The following is a 20,931-nucleotide window of genomic DNA, read 5'->3' on the forward strand; positions in this document are numbered from 1 at the left end:
AGATAATGATAAATTAAACCAGTCGTGTTACTTGTGAGAGCAAGCATGGCCGCCCCCAGTGTAAACAAATCCACCCAAAAGGGACAAGATCCGAGTGTACTTGCTTATTTGATAGCCTACAATGTAGCGCAAGTCATGGGGTATGGATATTTGTTTCATTTACAGAGTAAACAAACTTTTTTTTATGAATTACGTCTTTGATCGAGTAAAAACCGATAAATGAGTGTTTCATTATTTCAAGGGAGCTAACCAAGTTTACGTTTGCCAATGTAAAAAAAAAAAAGAAGTAAAAAAATGTAAACCAACCTGAATCATGAATTTTTGCCAACAACCAATTGGTTATGGATCACCTTTCGCCCGAACCAACTAATCCCCCACCCTGTTAATATGTGTTTAACAATTGAACAATTAAAGCTGCATTCTCACAGTCACAGATATACCATTTTTACAACTTTTTTATTTTTTGTCTTGGAAAGAGCAATTTTTGCGTAAATAACTGCAAACCAATGATATAAGATTGCTGACAAAAAATCAGATCGTATATTTTCATATTTCTGTTTGAAAATTAATGTTTTATGGCTTAAACCGTTTCTAACTGTTTCATGCCAAGAACTCCTATCCAATTTTCGATTAAGAAGAAACCCTTGTTTTCAGGGGCTATGCCTGCATATACCTGGCATATGCAGGATTTTTCAGTCAATAATTTTGAGATTCTTCAGGTAACTTTTATCAGTTGTCTGCTAATAGCTAAATCATTGAAAATTAATGGCCATTACGCCCAGCATGAATTGCATAGGAGCAGTGACTCTGGTCAGTTTTTGGAATAATACAGTACATGATTCTCAGGTTTTATGCTTTATCACAATTTTTATATTTCAATACTTGTCAAACATAACACAAACATTTCAATAATGGTTTATTACTGAATATAGACATGATTTTCTGAACTATAATTAACTAAGTATTAAATCTTTGATGTAGTTTAAAAATATCCTTGACAACGGAGTTTAACTCTCTAAACTTAACATTTGAGTTATGTTTAAAGATTGAAAACATCAAGTACAAATATGTCTTGCTGTATTTCTAAACTCCGCAACATCTAAATGTATTAAATTAGCACTGTTAGCTCCAATTGTGCCGATTAATTTAATAACTTGATTACTGTAATGTTGTATAAGAGGCTATTAGGAATTGGCTTGCGTAAGGATGCATTTAAACCCAAATATAAATACGACCCAGCCATGGTGGCGGATCCGTGGTCTTGAGGTAACACACTTGACTGTCAATCCAGGGGTCGCAGGTTTGATCCCCCATTGCATCACTTAAAAATACTAATTCCTTCCGTGAGGGACGTTAAATGGGGGCCATGTGTGACAGTGCTATACACTGATGCACGTTACAGGGCTCTCGCGAGGGGGCGACTTGGGCGAAGTGGTCGCCTAAAATTCCCAGACTTCACCCATTTGTATCATCAAAGCGACACTGACTTCGCCGAAAATTTTAGCACATTGTAAATCTGTCAATCAGCGAGTATTTGGCCACTGTCCCATTAGTCAAAACATCGCAATTAGCCAATCATAAAATTTGGTAATCTCCTAATCCGATAATTGGACCGTGTCATCCAATTACCAAAACATCGCCGGTAGGCGGAGCTATTGAAAGTTAACCAATCAGAATGTACATTGAGAAGACCCTGATCAAATGATATACGTTCGTTAAAATGAGATAGAAAAGGCGACATAATTATGAACAATCGTGTCAAGCATTAATGAAGTTAAAAAGTAATTGATATATGTATTGAACAAACAATGCAAGACATTTAAAACATTTTTGCTTTTGAAGCAGACGGTCATAGCCATGTCGGGCCATCTGCAAGGTGGTGCTAAGAAAATCAATAACGTGACGTATCACCAAATATTTGATTGGTTTTAGTGAAATGTTTACGATAAAAAAATTGATTTGTAAACACATTTTTATACGCCCGAAGGGTCGTATTATGTTATGGCCTCCATCGTCTGTCCGTCCGTTAGCAATTCTGTGTCCGGGTCATAACTTGGTAACTAGTAAAGCGATTTTCAAATAACTTTATACAAATCATCACTACATTAAAAGGATGTGTCGCGCGCAATTTCCAGGTCCATACCTCAAACACTAGAATCACCATGGGGGTGCGTTAGCAAATCCGTGTCCGGGCCACAACTTGGTCACTAATAAAGTCATTTTCAAATAACTTTATACAAAGCATCATTACATTAAAAGGATGTGTCGCGCGCAATTTCCAGGTCCATACCTCAAACACTAGAATCACCATGGGGGGGGGGGGGGGACGTTAGCAATTCCATGTCCAGGCCATAAATGGGTTACTACCAAAGCAATTTTCAAATAACTTTATACAAATCATCTCTACATTAAAAGGATTTGTCAAGCATGCTTTCCAGGTCCGTACCTCAAAGGCTAATTTCACTGGGGGGCGTTAGCAATTTCGTGTCCGGGCCATAACTTGGTAACTAATAAAGCGATTTTCAAATAACTTTATACAAATCATCACTACATTAAAAGGATGTGTCGCGCGCAATTTCCAGATCCATACCTCAAAGACTAGAATCACCATGGGGGTGCGTTAGCAAATCCGTGTCCAGGCCACAACTTGGTCACTAATAAAGTCATTTTCAAATAACTTTATACAAAGCATCATTACATTAAAAGGATGTGTCGCGCGCAATTTCCAGGTCCATACCTCAAACACTAGAATCACCATGGGGGGGGGACGTTAGCAATTCCATGTCCAGGCCATAACTGGGTTACTACTAAAGCAATTTTCAAATAACTTTATACAAATCATCTCTACATTAAAAGGATTTGTCAAGCATGCTTTCCAGGTCCGTACCTCAAAGGCTAATTTCACTGGGGGCGTTAGCAATTCCGTTAGCAATTCCGTGTCCAGGCCACAACTTTGTGTTACTACTAATAAAGGAATTTTTAGAAAACGTGTCCTAGCCACAACTTTGTAACCAATAAAGCATAAGTATCATTAAAGTTTCAATATTGTAAGTTTAAGCCTTTGTTGTAAACACTTCACACCTAGTAAGCAGTATACTAGCATAACCTAAATATTTATTAAAGACCTCAAGCCGAATCTTCTTCGGGCGTATAATGCTCCATTTCGTGGTGCTCTTGTTTATGCTTTATGTAGGGTTTTAATACTTACAGTAATTTTCTCCTGTTTACGATGTCAAAAAAATCGGCGAGATCACCATTTTGTCAGAACAATTTTCCGAGTTAATTTCTCAACCTCCCATTATGTATTGGTAAAGTTTTCATCACTTAGGACTGTGATTTAAATGTCATTTGGTTCTTAAATGTCAGCATATTTAAAATTATTTAGCCAGAGACAAGTAGATAACAGCATAGCTGAATGTGACATTCATACCCTATCCTGAACGTACCAAAATATGATTCGTCCCCCTACTATATTGACAGTTAATTTATTAGTCATTTTGATTGTTTCAAATCCTTAGCTGTCTTGGTTTTTGTTTCATTTTAGATGCTATTTGGTGATAAACTATGTCACATTGATAAATACACTTTTGCTGAGCCAAAAATGATACATTATTTTATGAACATTTTATATTGTTATAGCAATCAATTTGAATGTGATTAAAACCAGGTGTGTGGTATGGCATAGTTTTTGTATCAGGTGTTAGGAAAAGTATCACTTCTCCCTAAAGTCTCCCCACTTCTCCCTAAACTGACTGAAGGGAGAAGTCACTTTTCCCAAAATTTTCAGCCTAGTGAGAGCCCTGCGTTAAAGAACCAGGGTTGCTCTAACCAGGGTTACATTCTGTCTGTGCACTATGCTCCAAAAACATAAAAGAAATAACAATCTTAACGGAGCACTCGCCGAATGGGCAAGGCCCGAGTGCGAGTATAAATATGCTTACACACCCTACCGACCCAGTCATTATTCTTTAGAAAAAAAAATGTCCCACGGGTCACACTTTATTGACTACCAGGTTTGTTGCCCGGTAAGCGCATTGGTAAGCACGCTCGCTTCTCACCAAGATGAACCATGTTCGATTCCCGGCGTGGGCGCATGTCAGTTTGGGTAATGGGGCCGGACATTTGGCTTATCACTGCATTCTCCGGTTCCTGTCACAAAACAAGATCCCTCCTCGCGTAAAATTGTGCCAACAAGAGCAATTCAATTTATGTTGTTTTTTCACAATCGTTTAAAATATATATGTTTCAACTAATATTTTGGCTCATGTGCACGAATTAAAATGATACCGGAGAGTGTTTTTTCGGTGGATGTCGAAAATCTGCGGAAAGATGTTTTTTTTACTACGTGCCTTCATCATTATAATTGAATAAATGAAGGGCCTTCGCATTGATACAAAAACGTAGTCCCTTCATCCACAACTAATTATAGTTGATTATCGCGAGATTAACAGCAGTACAAGTTGTTAGTAGTTTGAGTCATAGCTGAAGCTGTAGAAGTGGCAACAACAACAGTATCAACAGCAGCGTGAGTGGTCTTAGGGGAAACAACTTCATCACAATATCGGTGATGGTTGTGAACAACAGAACATAGTCGGTTCTGTTCGGGGTTATGTACTTTTTACAGACACGATCGTAGGGAGTCATTTTATTATTTTTAGAGTTGGCGGGGTTGGGGGGATAATGAATTTATGTCCTCCAAAATATGTTTCTTACACCGATCAAGGTATGAAGACAATGCAAGATGCATCTGTTATATGAAAATGAATTCACAATGCACTAGAATGTAAACCCAATTGAAGTAGATTTGACATTTAGAGTTCACCAATATGATATATTTTTAATTTAAGATTGTATTTTCCATGTTGTATACGTATACAGTAGAACCCTATTGGCTTTTACTCGTTTGGCTCGAATTCCCCGTTTGCCCGAAAATGTGCCATTGAACTGGAGGTAAGCTTGGCTCGATGCATTTCGCCAGCCCTTTGAGTTTAAGCCAATGGGGTTCGACTGTACTTACGCATTTTATATAAAAATACAGTGAACAACAAAGCTTTTAAAATGAATAATTAAAAGAGTGTTCGTTTCTTTTAGGAAATGCGAAATCAATCAAGCTTCAATCGTAAAATCAATATCTATACGCTTAGTAAACCATACCACTATTATATAATACAATTTGAAATATGAAACGACCAGATTCATATAAATCAGTACAGGTAACATTTGCATTCCAAATACAACGGTTGTAATAAGCATACCGTTTTAATTAACAGCTGCCACATGTTTAAAACAGTTTAATGGTACTCATTAAAAAAACAACAACATATTATATATCATGTATAAGTTTAATAAAGACATATTAAGTTTAAATTGTCAATAATTTTGTATAACACTTAATATTTCTTCATGTTTTTCTTTGCAAAATTTAATACATTCTTCCAAATCTTGACCCAAACCGCAGCAATTCCCAAGACATGATAAAATGAGAAATTGACCTTAGATTCTCGGTCAATTAGGGTTAATGTGTAGCTAAAGTTGAATATTGTGTAGAAATGAAAAGTGGAAAAGTTGGCTAGTATTTCTTGGCATGAAGAAAAATGCATAAAACATCAATTTTTGAACCTAAATATAAAAATCTGGGATATAATTTTTTGTCAGCAGTCTTATAACTGGTTTTCCATTGATTTTCGCAAAAAATGTTTCGTTCCAAGACAAAAAATAAAGTTGTCAAAACTTTCAATCTCTGAGAGTGCAGCTTTAAAAGTTTGTGTTCAAATGAAGCTTTAAAACAGGAAAACTACATTTTCACCCTAAAAATAAGCAATATTTCTTCAATATTCAAATTGCAAAAGGTCTCCCCATATTTCTTCCAGCAGGGTATTATTGATTGGTTATTCAAGAAATGCCTGGGTAAAAAGGGGTCCCTTACCAGTAATGTATCCTAATAATGAAAAAAAAAATCTGTGAGTTTTCTGGCCATGTACAAATGTGATTTGAGCAAATTAATGCATAGCCTTTAAGGGCTATCCTGTGAAAATAAATATGTCTTAATCTAATTGTTTGTTCTTTAATTGTACATTATTATATTTTTGGGATAATATCTTCCTTTTGATATATTTTTATTCAATCAATCTGAAAACTGCACTCTCACATATTGATTATTTTGCAGAAATTATTATATTGTGTCTGGGATGAGCCAGTTTTTAAGTATATGTCTGAAAACCAATGATATAAGACTGGTGACAGAAGAGCAGATCGCAGTTTTCATATTTTAATACGTTCGAAAATTGATGTTTTTTGCTAAAAGCATAACTACTGCTTTCAGAGAAATGATTTGTTTGCCAGTTTACCAAACAATTGAGATCTGTTCTATTGTTAGTTATCTTATATATGTCTGAATTGAAGGCACTGATGCAAAAAATAGCTGATTCTGAGAAAACTTAATTGTACTTTTGTTTTTTGTCTTTTAATATTACTCTTTTATAATAATAATTATTATAATAATTCGCACTTTTGATAAGCTCAATCCATAACCTTTACAGGTATATACATTTTCAAAAAGAAATCAAGCAAGAAAATCAGTGGGATTTTTTAAAGGTCAAAAAAAAAATTGAACTCTAAATTCAACAATTTTGTCCCTGTAAAAACATACACAAACACTATTTTGTTTGTTGAAGATACATGTAGATCTGAACGTAATCTTATAAATGCATTAGGCACAACTTAAATTTGATTTAGTATCATTCCAAATATAATCAAAATAAGTTTCTGTTCTTAAAACAAAGAAATCCGCTTGGCGTACAGCTCGCTGGGGGGTTCCCAATACAAGCCAATTAGCAGCAAGATCATGTTGCCAGAAGTCGTAAAAAAGTCAACAACCATTATTGTAGGAATATTTTAGCTATTAGCTATTTCAATAGAATCTGGATTGTTACTGAATAACAGGTACTCTGGACAAATAGGCAATTAGAAATCGGTCATATGTGTTCATACCAGGCCATTTTGAAAGTACATCTACAGTAGATTATGTATATTTGAAGGGCGATGGTTTTTATTGTTGGTTATCCTTTAAAGAGGAGTCTCTCCCACGAAAAGAATCTTATTTTGTTATGTTTTTCCTAGTCATGGCATTTAATACAATCTTTCATGTCTACCTTCCTATAATGTACTTTGTCACAGATGGAAAATTGACTGAAGTTGGATTTAATGTAAAATTATGGTGGGCATATTTAAGATATTTAATATTATAAAAATTGGTAGGTTGTAGAGGACGGGGTAGAGGGCGGGGAGACACCAGTATGTATGATGCAGAGCCAATAGACAATATTTAAAACAAAAAAATAAGCTAAATATGGAAAGACAGGAGTCTTTACATTCTACGAAAAATTTCAACACCGGTTCAACCATGAATAAACTTGGTATAAATGCGAATCATATGCATATGCCGCTTTCAGTGCAATGAAGATTCAAAACTTCATCTAACAAGCACAACAATCTTACCAGTTAGTCCAAACAGAAGCAGAAATCTGTCAAAACACACTCAGTCAGCTAAAACGCCATTACATGCCTATTTTACTAAACAATAGAATAAAAAAAAAATGATTATATGAGATGAGTTCTCCAAATATGGTACAACTTTGTGTAATATGACTTCTCCTGTATGTGTGCATTTTTCACACGGCTTTATATTTTATCTCCTAACTGTTAACCAGATGGAGTGCCATCATGTTAGCCCTTGTGTCACATGTTGCCATGGAGAGAGACTTCAAAGGCGTGTATGAGAAAGTCGCCCCTCTCCTCAACATTTTCCAGACGGCAGCAGTACTCGAGGTTTGATAGTCATACAACATATCTTCCCAATCTTTGCATGAATCAATAATACCATTATCAGCTAAATCATGACTTTTTTATGTCATTTAGAACCGCCAAAAACATTTAAACATAAAGTGTACTCTCAACAAGTAAGACCCTGTGACTTTCCTCCCTCTCCTTCTTCTCGACCGATGTTCGCGGGTTTCCTCTGAGGGTAAAACTGTTTCCTTCGCTGAAATCCTCTAAGTTCCTTATTTACCACTGAGTTAATATGAACAGTAGTGTCAAAAACTGTCCCAATATAATTGATTTTATGACCCCGCAGTGGAACTCCATGTCTGATGAGATAAGCAATAAATAATGCTTTCTTGTACAGAAATTATTCGTTTTTATCCTGATGTTAGTCGCATTAATTAGTTTCTTACCAGCATCATATTTGTATATGTGTGTATAAACACCAATTACGTATTGTCTTGACTTGCTAATTAACATTGAATCATTGTTATATTGCCTCTGTTTGTATTGCATCGTAAAACAGGACCGGCAAATTTTCTTTTGGACTGTCAAAATATCGGAGGCTGTCGGTCCAAATAACTAAAACTTTTACTGAACTTTCATGATGTCTGGATTCTGAACCATGACCTCTGATGTCATGTGCGTGATCAATACAATGTGGCATATAGTTATATGGTATTTATTATTAGTGGTTAAAATTAGCTAGTGACGTTTATGGGAATTTCCTGCAAGAAAGAGGCAAGAGGGCCTTCAACAATGTGCTGTCAACTTGTTTGACCCCAGTCACTTTCAATCTTTCTTAAAATCTTTGAATAGTAACATAGCCTTTTTCAGGTGTAATTTATTATTTAATGTTTATACTACATGTATATCAAAATAAAATGCTACTATTCAGTTATGATATAATCTGACATTGACAACAACAGCAAAAATCATGTTCTGAAATGCATTTTCAAATAAGACTGCATTCTTTCATGCAAAATGTTATGTTTTTAAGTTTATCAAATATTTTCTCGGAAGTGGATCTGAAAAAATGAATTAAAAGGGCGGATGAAAAACAAAAACAGCTAGTTACTGTAGCCATCATAATCTGAATTGACATTTTTATTCAGACAATATTAATTTTGACGGAGATTTTTATCAAATTTAACAGAGTTTTGCTCAGTAAACCCCTCCTAGGAACGCCTAGATTGTTATTCTTCAGTCAACTGATCAGCCTCCGAGCCGAGGGCCGAAAATCCAAACTCCGCAGAACGAAAAATGTTGATTAATTCATTGTGTTGTCCCGAAAGAGAAAATCCGCGGGGAGAAATGGAACGTGGGTCTAACGCGTTGAGTGTACCAGTTTAATCTACTCTATGTCTAGGCCCAAAATTGACCTTTAAAATCAGGACGCAAAAGCACAAAATTGATATTATCATGAAATTGTTTATAAAAATAGTGAGTTCAATATGAAGAAGAATATGTCATATAGTAAGGTTGCGAATTACTGGTATATCAACAGGTTTACTTTTTCAACAAAATGGTGACTGATACAATGTTTACTGATGAATTAGCTGCATTTTTTGGTTAAAGTCAACTTATTATTAGAACTCAGATGATCTAGTAGAACTCCTAGAAATCAGTAGAATTCTGATATAAGAGTGTCTGTACATGTGTTTCAGATTGTTCATTGTGCTGTTGGCATTGTGCGTTCCAATGTGATGTTGACAGCATTCCAAGTTTTCTCTCGAGTCTTTCTTACATGGGGCATTGTATACAGCGTACCAGAGGTAAGGAATATAAGTATCTATCATGTGTTTCCGGTACGGATGGAAATATCCGACCCGAGGGCACGTGCGTAGGCCGGTAACGATTTATCAATTTGTGGAAAAAATGACGTTGAAAACGAACTTTTGTTCAATTACACCAAAAAGTGTGTGCGACGTTGTTTACCGACGTCATAGAGCGCAGTTATTTTGAAAAAAACTAAAAATAGCGTTTTTTAACGATTATTTATGTTCAATTTTAATTAAAAGTCTTGCAAACATCTATATTTGATTGCGCTTTATTGAAATGGCATAATATATTGTTCATAAACCATACAATAAATGAAATAAGAAGTGGCGCGTTGTTGCGCGTGACTCATCTTACATGGGGTATGTAAGATGGGTTTTTCCAGCACTGCCAGGTCACCTGACCGGAAACACACGTCCGGTATGCAAAAATAGGGTAGGACATGGATGCATTGTACTGAGTATGTTACCATAATCATCTCATTTTGTACCGGTTAGTATTAAATCAATAATATATCCGGTACCGGTTTCATTATTTAAAAAAAAAAAAATTATATTTAATTGCACTTTATTGAAATGACATAATGTACTTTTCATAAACAATACAATAAAAGAAATAACAAGTGGTGCTTTGTTGCATGTGACTCATCTGGCATGGGGGGTGCTAGGTGGGATTTTCCAGCAAGGCTTAATCCACCAGGAAATGCCTATCGGGTATGCAAGAATTAATCATTCAATCATTCAACCTTTTTGAAAATCAAGTAAGATAACTCTCTTTTGCATATAATGCAAATTATGGCCGTTTATTATTCAATTTATCTGAAGTTCTGGTTTAGGTTTTGTATGTTTTCTAAATTAACAATGATCCATGCATGTTTCACCAAATTTTGGCAAACCACTAAAAGGCGGCAGAATAGTTGAGGGCGCTGTCTCTGTGACAGCTCTTGTTTTTATAAGGTTCATAAATACAAATGAGAAGTTCATATATTATATCAGTGTTTGACTTACAGTCCGCTTTATGTTAAACATGTAGTTGGAAAAAGTGGTCCTTTTTGCTATTGATGCTTTGCATATTATGCTAAAAGATAGACATACAGTAAAACTGACGTCGTTCGAACAACAAGCGGTCATTCGAGAACCGGCGTTCCCTCGATGTAGGAGCTCGGTCCCGAACTTTTTTCCTTCTATTTTCATATAAATTATACCTACGCTGCATCGAAACCTAATTATGTCGAGGAGTCGAGCAATATACTCGGTCCCAAGTACACAAATCGTGCACAAAACTTTATGGCTCCTTAGAGGTCATAATTTCACACTTTTTCCCGAACGCGTGTTCCAAAATAAACCAACCATTGCTAGGTATTAAATTTTTCGCAAGTTGTAAGAATTGCAATGACAATTGAAAGGCAATTTGATAAGGTGTGAAAAACCGTTTAACACTGTTAACGCATGGCCGATATTAGTTGATATGGGCATTTTAGAAGATAATTATGAGAAGTTAATGACAATAAGTTAATTGTGAGAAATGTAAATGAGTAATAAAAATATGAATAAACACTACCATATCAATCCAACATCGGAGTCTCTGAAAAGAGTTCCTTCTTGTCACTTTGCTCTAATATGGCAATTTTGTGAAAATTCTATTTATTCATTTATTGATATTTCTTTTACATTTTATATTTAGTATACATACAGTATACGACAGCCTTTGAACATATGAGCGAATTCCACAATGCAACACATAATCAATGTCTTAGTAAACAGACGAATTCAAACTTAAAATACACTGAAAGATATTTCATAACAGACTGGAGAATTGAAAATCGGGTCATTCGAAACATCGGTTCCCTTGAGGTTTGGGCTCGGTCCCTGGCGACCTCGAGCGAATGCAGTTTTACTGTATTAAATTTGTAATTCCTAATAACTGGTAAATTTGACAAAAATTCTCCTTCTTAATGCAGTTCAGGTTGGTAACAGATGGGACATACCAAACAAATAAACATGTCCCCCATTTAGTCTCATCAGTAGAAAATGGATATAACTGCTCAAAATGTATTTTCAAGATTCAAATTCTGTCAAATTAATCGCTTTCTGTGACATTCCTTAATTGTTTCTGATAGGGACTGGAACTAGGTAATGTCCTTCCATGATCAATTTTAAGCTGTTAATTACTACACGCATTGTTGTATCCTAACCCTTCTTTTTGATATTTTGGATGTATTATCGAAACTTAATAAACCTTGTTTCCATAAAATATCCTTATATATAAAGGCTACTCCATATCGCTTTCCAAGTTGGATATAGGCATTAAATCATAAGACAAAAATTCCTACTAGCTGGATATAAGTATTTAATCAAAGGCCAACTTACTACTAGCTGGATATAGGTATTAAATCAAAGGGCAACTTCCTATTAGCTGTATATATGCATTAAATCAAAGGGCAACTTCCTATTAGCTGGATATAGGCATTAAATCAAAGGGCAACTTCCTATTAGTTGGATATAGTCATTAAATCATAAGACAACTTCCTACTAATTGAGCTTAAAAAAGAAATAGTGTAGGCAATGTAATAATTATGATAAGAAATCAATTAATTCACTTTTAAATATTACAGCTTACTTGTTGAGGTCATTTGTCATCTTATAGAGAACTTCCTAATTAGGTTTTCTGATAAAAAGTATATATTGGATCAGAAATTTGAAAAAAACAATTCAACAAATATCATGAGGCTAAATGAATATCTTTATGTTCATCAATGACTATACCGGTACTATTATTTTAGAGGATCACATGGTTGGTGCATTCACTTCTAGTTTGAGTAATGTATGAGCATAAAAAAGGTATTTATAATCAACCTCAACATGCCACAAATAAGATTTGCAAATAATGTAGATGTGATCCACTGTATGAATAATGTATGAAACATGAGAAATTTTTAAGGGTTCTGTAAATTTGTATTCCTCCATAATGGTTGTAATATTGCATATTTAGACAGGATGCACAATGTCTGATTCCAGATATGGTGTAATCATCACTGTACAGTAATATTTATTGCCAAGGGCATATTGATTTAGCTTTTCAATGAAAATATAACTAAAATTAAGAGTCAAGTGTTTTTATTCTACAATTTCAATAAATACGGGTATGTACATAAAATGTTGAGATTTAATGATAAAAGTAAGAAAAGATAATTTAATCAACAATTTTCACTGTTTTCATAGCTGCCAATAACTGTTGTACATTAAATATTTAAATTTTGAACTGATAAAAGGCATAATGGCTTTCCTCTGTAATAACCGAGTATGGTAATAGTTTAACTTGTATTCATGTTTTACATACAAATACATGGAAGTTTTGTAAATTATTAGGTGGTGGTAAAGTTGTAATGATGTATCATCATGGTTTTAGTTTATTCCTTACGCTTTTATGACCCAATATTAAAATCACAGTTAATTATTGGGACTTAAGATTATCAAGGAAATGATGATTTCATTTAATGCACATGTATAAGTTCCGTATGGCCTTATAAAATCAGAAAAAGAATGTTTTGGATGATTCCATGTTTTACAAGGTTTTTGAAACAAACAATTATCTTCTATTTATTGATAATCTAGTTCATGTAGTTACTTTAGCCTCCTTCAATATGTTCAATGTATACAAAAATATAGCAACATATTTTCAGAGCCAAGACGTGTTAGGGGTGACAATGTTTGTATTTGCGTGGACGTTGACGGAGATGATTCGCTACTCCTTCTACATGTTCTCCCTCATTGGAGAGGTGCCATTTGTCATACAGTGGTGCAGGTACACACTCACTTTAGAAACATTCAATAATTCTATACATAATTATTACATAACCTAGAATCTTTCACAAGCCCAGGTTTGATCCTGGCTTGTGCTCACCTGCTACATTTAACAGTCATCTTCACTAATAGCAACATTATCAGGGATTATTATTTTGCCAAAAGTCTTTGAGGTATTGACTTCCAATACAATATCTCTTATGTAGTGTACAGGAACCATAACTTTCGGTTAAATTTCATACTTATTTTTTGTCCCGAGCATAATTTAAAAGTCTGAGGTATATACTTTAAACTTCATATACAATACAGAAAGACATCATTTAGGAGAAGTGCAGTGCACATGAATCATAACTCTTGGTGCAGTATTTTTGAGTACTTGCCCTATGTTAATTTTTATACCCGGTACTTATTTTGGTCCGGAGCTAGAACTAGAGACTTGAACTCAACTCCTATATCAAAATTTAGAATTGGTCAATAACTATACCTACTTCAAACTTGGAAGGGATGTTGTTCATATCCTTTAATTACCCCACAGACATTGAATGATCAATGACTAATTGGCTGCCATTAGGGGGTAAACATAACTTTTTGTGTTTTGTTTTTTCAATTTCTCTTCAAGGAAAGGCATTTAGGAGTATTTGAGAAATTGGTTCCCATTTGTTCAAAGTAACAATGTAGTTACCGGCTCAAATATTTGTTTAATTATGCATCTTGGAATACTGAGAAAAATGGACTGTCCTTATGATATCTTGTTTACAAGCATTTACTTTTCTTTCTTTTCTCTTTACAGATACACATTTTTCATAGTATTATATCCCATTGGTGTAACGGTGAGTACTTGATTGTCATCTGTTACAAGTATAACTTTCTTATTATATTCAGTTTTTTTATTACATTTATAAAGGTATTACTTTTGCGTTGGTGGTGGCTTTGGCAGCAACAGCTAAACATTGTGCAGATAATAAGTTATGTAGTGGTAAATCAACTTATGATGAAACTTTGGTGACCGTTTTTGTGGGCATAATGTATTAATCCTCAGTTTTATGCCTCAGTAACCTTTACATTGAAAATGATAGTCATTGATATCCCAATCATGATGAAACTTGGTGACAGTGTTTATGGCAAAATATTAACATAAGAGATAATTATATTGTGCAATATGAAAGGGGCTATGATGTCATTGTTTATTTCAATATTACTCTCTGATTCGATAAGCGCGACATCATTTGACCAAAAATATATGACGTAACAAGGTTTGCCTAAACTTCTATACAAACATATGGTGTCAAAAACCTTTCTTAAGGTAAGTTATAACTAAATGCCAAGTGCCCTGTTGTGGTTGAGCATGCATTCTCTATATTAAAGATTGAGAATGCTACTTGACTCCATCCGTAACAGAAAACAAGGCAGACTAATACTCTCAGCCTCTTAAAAAGGTTACTTCACAAGAAATGAACTGAAGACAGTAGAGTGTTATAAATCAGCTAAAAGCTATTTTCACAAACCAGCTCTATAAACCTGTATAACTAGGTTTTCTTGTGTGTTACAGGGTGAGCTGTTGTCAGTGTGGGCAAGCCTCCCATATGTGCAGGAGACTGGGTTATACAGCCTTCCAATGCCCAACAAGCTCAACTTTGCCTTCAGATATGACTATTATCTCAAGTTTTTCATGCTCATGTATATACCAGGTATGGTCTTTAAGGAACGATAGTTGATGTCGGCATTGTTAGCTAGATATAATTCTTCAACTGAAGAGAGACATGTTGTTCTTGGCTGTCAGTCTGTCAAAAATGTTTGTGGGGCTTATCTCCATAAGTGCATATTCTTGACTTTTTATTATCCATTTAACTTTTTCAATTTAATTTGGAGCTATCAGTCCGTCCGTCATTCTTAGAGCCATATCTTGTTAGGGAATCATCAGATAATGTCCAAACTTGGACAGAATATTACCCTTGCTGAAATCTTCACTTCTTGTAGATTAAGGTCACATTGGGCTAATATCTAGATCACTAAGACAAAACGTTGAAAAAACATGGGAAAATAATAGAGGCCAAATCAGGTCAAATATTTATAAAACTAAGTCAGAATGTATTCCTTGATTAAATCATTGTCTAGTTTGAAACTGGGTCACATGAGATCAGAAATTAGGCCACTAGGTCAAATCTGTGAAAATTCATAGAAATCTTGGGAACAAATACTGGCAAAAAATCTGCTCTAATCTACATGAAACTATATCAGAATATTTGCCGCTTTGATCAGTTCGAAACTTGGTCACATGAGGTCATAAACTAGGTAGTAAAATTATAGAAAAACCTTGTGAACACTAGAGGCGATAATTTTTGCAATATTTCTGGTCCAATATTCATGAAACTTGATCAGAATGTTTGCCTTGATGATTTTTAGCTCGACTATTCGAAGAATAAGTAGAGCTATCCTAGTCACCCAAGCGTCGGCATCGGCGTCGGCGTAACCACTTATGTTAAAGTTTGCGTACCACCTCAAATATTTTCAAAGTCCATTGACATATGGCTTTGAAACTTTGCACACTTGTTTACCATCATGCCCCCAACCTGTACACAGGAGGAGGTAACTCTATCAAGCATTTTGACAAAATTAAGCCCCTTTTTTCTTCTTAGAATTTACGTTAAAGTTTGCGTACCACCTCAAATATTTTCAAAGTCCATTGACATCTGGCTTTAAAACTTTGCACGCTTGTTCACCATCATGCCCCCAACCTGTACACAGGAGGAGGTAACTCTATCAATCTTTTTGACAAAATTAAGCCCCTTTTTCTACTTAGAATTTACGTTAAAGTTTGCGTACCACCTCAAATATTTTCAAAGTCCATTTACATATGGCTTTGAAACTTTGCACGCTTGTTCACCATCATGCCCCCAACCTGTACACAGGAGGAGATAACTCTATCAAGCATTTGACAAAATTATGCCCCTTTTTCGACTTAGAATTTACGTTAAAGTTTGCGTTCCACCTCAAATATTTTCCAATTCAATTTATTTAAATATCTCAGCACATCATGTATTGCATTGAAATCTAATCTAACAGTGATCCATGCATGTTTCGCCAAAACTTTTCAATCCATACACCAAAAAGCGGCGGAATAGTCAAGCGCGCTGTCTCTGTGACAGCTCTTGTTATAATTAGTTTGAAACTAGGTAGATCAAAACTGAGGTCACTAGTTAAAATTGAAATGCTAAACTTTATACAATATTCTTTTATTTTAAATAATTGCAAAAAAACTCATACGTATCTCAGATGGATGTTCATAAGAGTCCATCACTCTGCAGCTGAATTCCACATTTGATTGGAATATTTCACATACATTTGAGTTTAGGGATGCAAACAAAAAGTGATATTCGGTAATGCTTTCGATTGAATATTTGATTAAGAAAATGTATCTTAAGAAGTTAAATTATTATTATTCACTTTAGTAATTTCTTGGCCTGTTAACACTGGTACATGCGATGAACTCTGATTTTTAGCTCCACTGGCCAAAGGCCATGGAGCTTATGTCGTCACAGATTGTCCGTCGTGAGTGCGTGCGTGCGTAAACTTTTACTTTAAACGACATCTCCTCTGAAACTGATAAGCGGATTTTGACAAAACTTCACAGGAATGTTCCTTTGGTGGTCCTTTACCAAAATTGCTCAAATGGTTCCGGTCCATTGCACAATATGGCCGCCAGAGCTAAAAATAGCAAAATCTTTAAACGACATCTCCTCTGAAACGGTTCGGCAGATTTTGATGAAACTTGACAGTAATGTTCCTTGGGTGGTCCTTTATTAAAATTGCTCAAATGGTTCTGGTCCATTGCACAATATGGCCGCCACAGCTAAAAATAGCAAAATCTTTAAACGACATCTCCTCTGAAACGGATAGGCAGATTTTGATGAAACTTGACAGAATTGTTCCTTGGGTGGTCCTTAACCAAAATTGCTCAAATGGTTCCGGTCCGCTGCACAACATGGCTGCCAGGGCAAAAAAATAGAAAAACCTTTAAAGAACATCTTCTCAGAAACCGATGATCAGATTTTGATGAAACTTAACAGAAATGTTCCTTGGATGGTCCTTTATCAAATTTGCTTCAATGGTTTCGGTCCACTGCACAAGATGGCCCCCAGAGGTAAAAATAGAAAAACCTTTAAACGACTTCTCCTCAGAAACCGATGATCGTATTGCAATGAAACTTGACAGAAATGTTACTTGGGTAGTCCTTAACCAAAATAGCCCAAACAGTTCTGGTCTGCTGCACAACATGGGCACCAGAGCTAAGAATAGAAAAAAACGTTAAACTACATCTTCTCAGAAACCGATTATCAGATTTTGATGAAACTTTACATAAATGTTCATCGGGATGCCCTTTAACCAAAATTGCCCAAATGGTTCCGGTCCGCTGCACAACATGGCTGCGAGAGTTAAAAATAGAAAAACCTTTAAGGACTTCTCGTCCGCAGTCTTCACGAAAAACATTTTAACCTACTAGCCAGTTGGACTAGCATAATGGCATATTTTACTAGTCCGAATGACAATCTAGTAGTCCGACTATTTTGCCACATTATAAAACTGTATGCTTGAGGTAAATACCTATTTCAATTGAGCAGCTTGCAGTTTGAGTAAACATTTCTTTATTATGATGCTCATGCGGTGATAGGGAGTGACATCCTTCTGTTGGGAATAGTGCTCCTTGTTTTTCAGAACCTATGGGTACTATGTAAAAACAAAAGGCATCTTGCTTGAATAGACTGTATTAATATCAACATGGTTAGAAAAGAAATGCCATGCTTTAATAGCTTTGATTACATTTTACTACTGAATTACCTCCCTTTAATAGAAAAAAAAATAATGTCTTAATTTTTCACCTATAGCATCTTTAAATAATTTTTAAACAATAATAATTTATGAGTAAACATATAAGCATAAAGTTCTCACAAAAAGATCAATTTAAAAACCTTACATTTATACATAGGAAACTATATATAGACTGAACATTAATTTTCGTTTAAGTGACATTCTGAAAGTTTATGAAACAGCTATTTTTAGTAACTTAAATGGCCGAAAAGTGTAAGTGAAACACCAAGTCGATTCTATCTCGTCAGTTCTTGTTCAAATTAGATATTTGCTTCATAATCTATTCAGATTAAATGTTAACCGATGATCAGATTTTGATGAAACATGACAGAAATGTTCCTTGGGTGGTCATTAACAAAAATTTGTTAAATGGTTCCAGTCCACTGCACACCATGGCTGCCAGAGCTAAAAAATAAAAAAAAACTTTATACGACTTGTCGTCGAAACCGATGACCTTTTTTCGATAAAACTTGACAGAAATGTTTGTTTGGTGCTCCTTTACTCAAATTGCCCAAATCATTTCGGTCCACTGCACAACATGGCAGCCAGAGCTATTAAAGTAAAAAATTTTTTTTAATAACTTCTCTTCAAAAATTGATGATTGTATTTCTATGAAACTTGACGAAAATGTTCGTTAGGTGGTCTTTGCTTGAACCTTTTGGCCAGTGGAGCACAGGCACTGATGTGCCTCTTGTTTTCTCAAATAATAATAACAAAAAACATTTTGAACAAACAAAGCACAAAATCAAATAATTTCAATTCCTCTATGCATAAATATTTGTAAGCAATGCAAAATTAGATCACCAAAGATTGTAAATTTCAGGTTTAAAGCCTTGTTCTAGGATAAACCTTTAAATAAAACTATGGAAAAAACAAACAAACTCAGGAACTAGTAAAATAATACAACCAAACAAACATGGATTTTGACTCATTTATTGTACAACAATACAGGAAAAATATCCTGAACACTAAACTATACAGTTGCATTTCAAAGCATGAACGTAATATCATAACATGGAAAACAGTTTATAGCACATAACTATGACATCTCATTCATATCAGCACGGCGATTTGAGCAGTTATGCACTGTTTAATTGGCAGTCAAGAAAAAACTTTGTTCTGAAGACCGATTTCTTATATCCTTAATTGTCATGGTCTTTTAGATTTACCGAAAATAATTGAAGCTTGTTTGCTGTCACTGGTTTAAATGCCAAAAGACTGTTTTGAGTACCCAACAATATGTCCCTAATTGACATGAGACATGTTTGTTGTGTATTGTCATCTGATTTAAGTCGCTCTGGTATGAGGGGGCAATTGTTGTATAAACAAGACCAACGATTGTTATACACAACAACATAGCTGAAGGCAAAAGGTTAATTACTTTGTTTATTCAACAAAACAAATCGAATATTCGAATACCGAATTTGACATTTAAATACCAAACGTTTAATCGAATATTCATTTTTATCCTTACATCTATTTTACCTTCTTAAAAACCTTTGATATTTAGTTATTTGTTACGGTTATACTTCTATTTTAAACTATAAGGTCTTCATTAATAATTTGTTATTTATCTTATTTTCAGTATTTCCCCAGCTTTATATGCACATGTTGGCACAGAGACAGAAGGTGATTGGTGGAGCTGGAAAGTCAAAAGCGGACTGATTTGTCACTATTTGTCATGCGTGCTCACTCTATACACCAACCTGTGACATCTTGATCTTGAACAACTATCATAAAATGAAGTGGAAACTATGTACAATTTTGTGAAAATGTCTCACAGGAAAATATGCTTAATGCTTGGCATTTTTTTTTTGTGTCAAATAACAAGACAATTCAAAACACTTATTGTAATGTGAACTACGTGTATAAGGTGTGTCACAAATTACAATAGACAAATGCAATTTCTTAAATTGGTGATGTCAAAATGCTTTTAAGGAATACTAAATCATTTTTTGTAAATAAATGTGTCAGAAGGGTAAAAGAGTTAAAAAAAAGGAATATTTGATCATTTATGAACAAATCATTATTAGCAGGCCCTAACATTAAAATCATTTTTTGAATCAAAATAGTTTGGGTTTGGTTTTCTATTATTTCTGACGGTATAATATTATATTCAAAATTTCAGCAAATAATTTGACAGACCTTATTTATTTCAGAAGTTATTACACAATTTTTCATTATCTGGTCTTGAGAAGTTAGTATTCTACATTAAAATCAGTGCCGCATGGCATTGCATTGATGCGGGTATTGAATTATTGAGTACAAGAACGCATCAGTTTTATTAGTTCTTCTGATTTTTGAAAAAAGTGACGAGCTATTGTCTCTTGATTGTCATCGTCAGAGGCGTTGGTTAAATTTTGGGTTTAGGTCACTTACATTGAAACTATCAAAGCTATCACTTGAAACTTTGGGAACTTGTTCATCTAATACCCTTCTTCACATTGTACCCTAAAGATGCTGAGTCTTACCTGTTTTTTGGGGTAAAAAACATGAATTTCGGTTGATTTTGAGAATTGGATATAGCTTCTTCAATTTTTGTTGGATTGATTTCAATTTTTTTCACAGACAATAAATGGATAATGCACTTTAATATATCAAATGAGAAATATGGAAGTGGTAAAGTGGTAATATTTTAAATGAATAAAAATACCTCCGTGAA

At 34.5% G+C, this 20,931-nt stretch overlaps 1 protein-coding gene across 1 annotated transcript; it reads left to right on the plus strand.

The window, feature by feature from the left end:
• The first annotated feature begins 14 nt into the window (after nt 1-14).
• Nucleotides 15-20,931, plus strand: LOC128205980 (very-long-chain (3R)-3-hydroxyacyl-CoA dehydratase 2-like). The gene is made up of 7 exons (XM_052908101.1): nt 15-140; nt 7,710-7,827; nt 9,489-9,596; nt 13,283-13,404; nt 14,194-14,233; nt 14,953-15,091; nt 19,855-20,931. The coding sequence occupies exons 1-7, from the start codon at nt 46-48 to the stop codon at nt 19,932-19,934; spliced, it is 702 nt and encodes a 233-aa protein (XP_052764061.1). The 5' UTR covers nt 15-45; the 3' UTR covers nt 19,935-20,931.

Source organism: Mya arenaria, chromosome 10 (assembly GCF_026914265.1).
Source record: "Mya arenaria isolate MELC-2E11 chromosome 10, ASM2691426v1".
Taxonomy (NCBI): Eukaryota; Metazoa; Mollusca; class Bivalvia; order Myida; family Myidae; genus Mya; species Mya arenaria.

Coding starts and splice junctions, on each gene's coding strand:
- LOC128205980 (XM_052908101.1), top strand. CDS start 46: ATGGCCGCCCCCAGTGTAAACAAATCCACCCAAAAGGGACAAGATCCG. Junction 141..7,709: donor AATGTAGCGCAAGTCATGGG/GTATGGATATTT, acceptor ACTGTTAACCAG/ATGGAGTGCCATCATGTTAG. Junction 7,828..9,488: donor AGACGGCAGCAGTACTCGAG/GTTTGATAGTCA, acceptor CATGTGTTTCAG/ATTGTTCATTGTGCTGTTGG.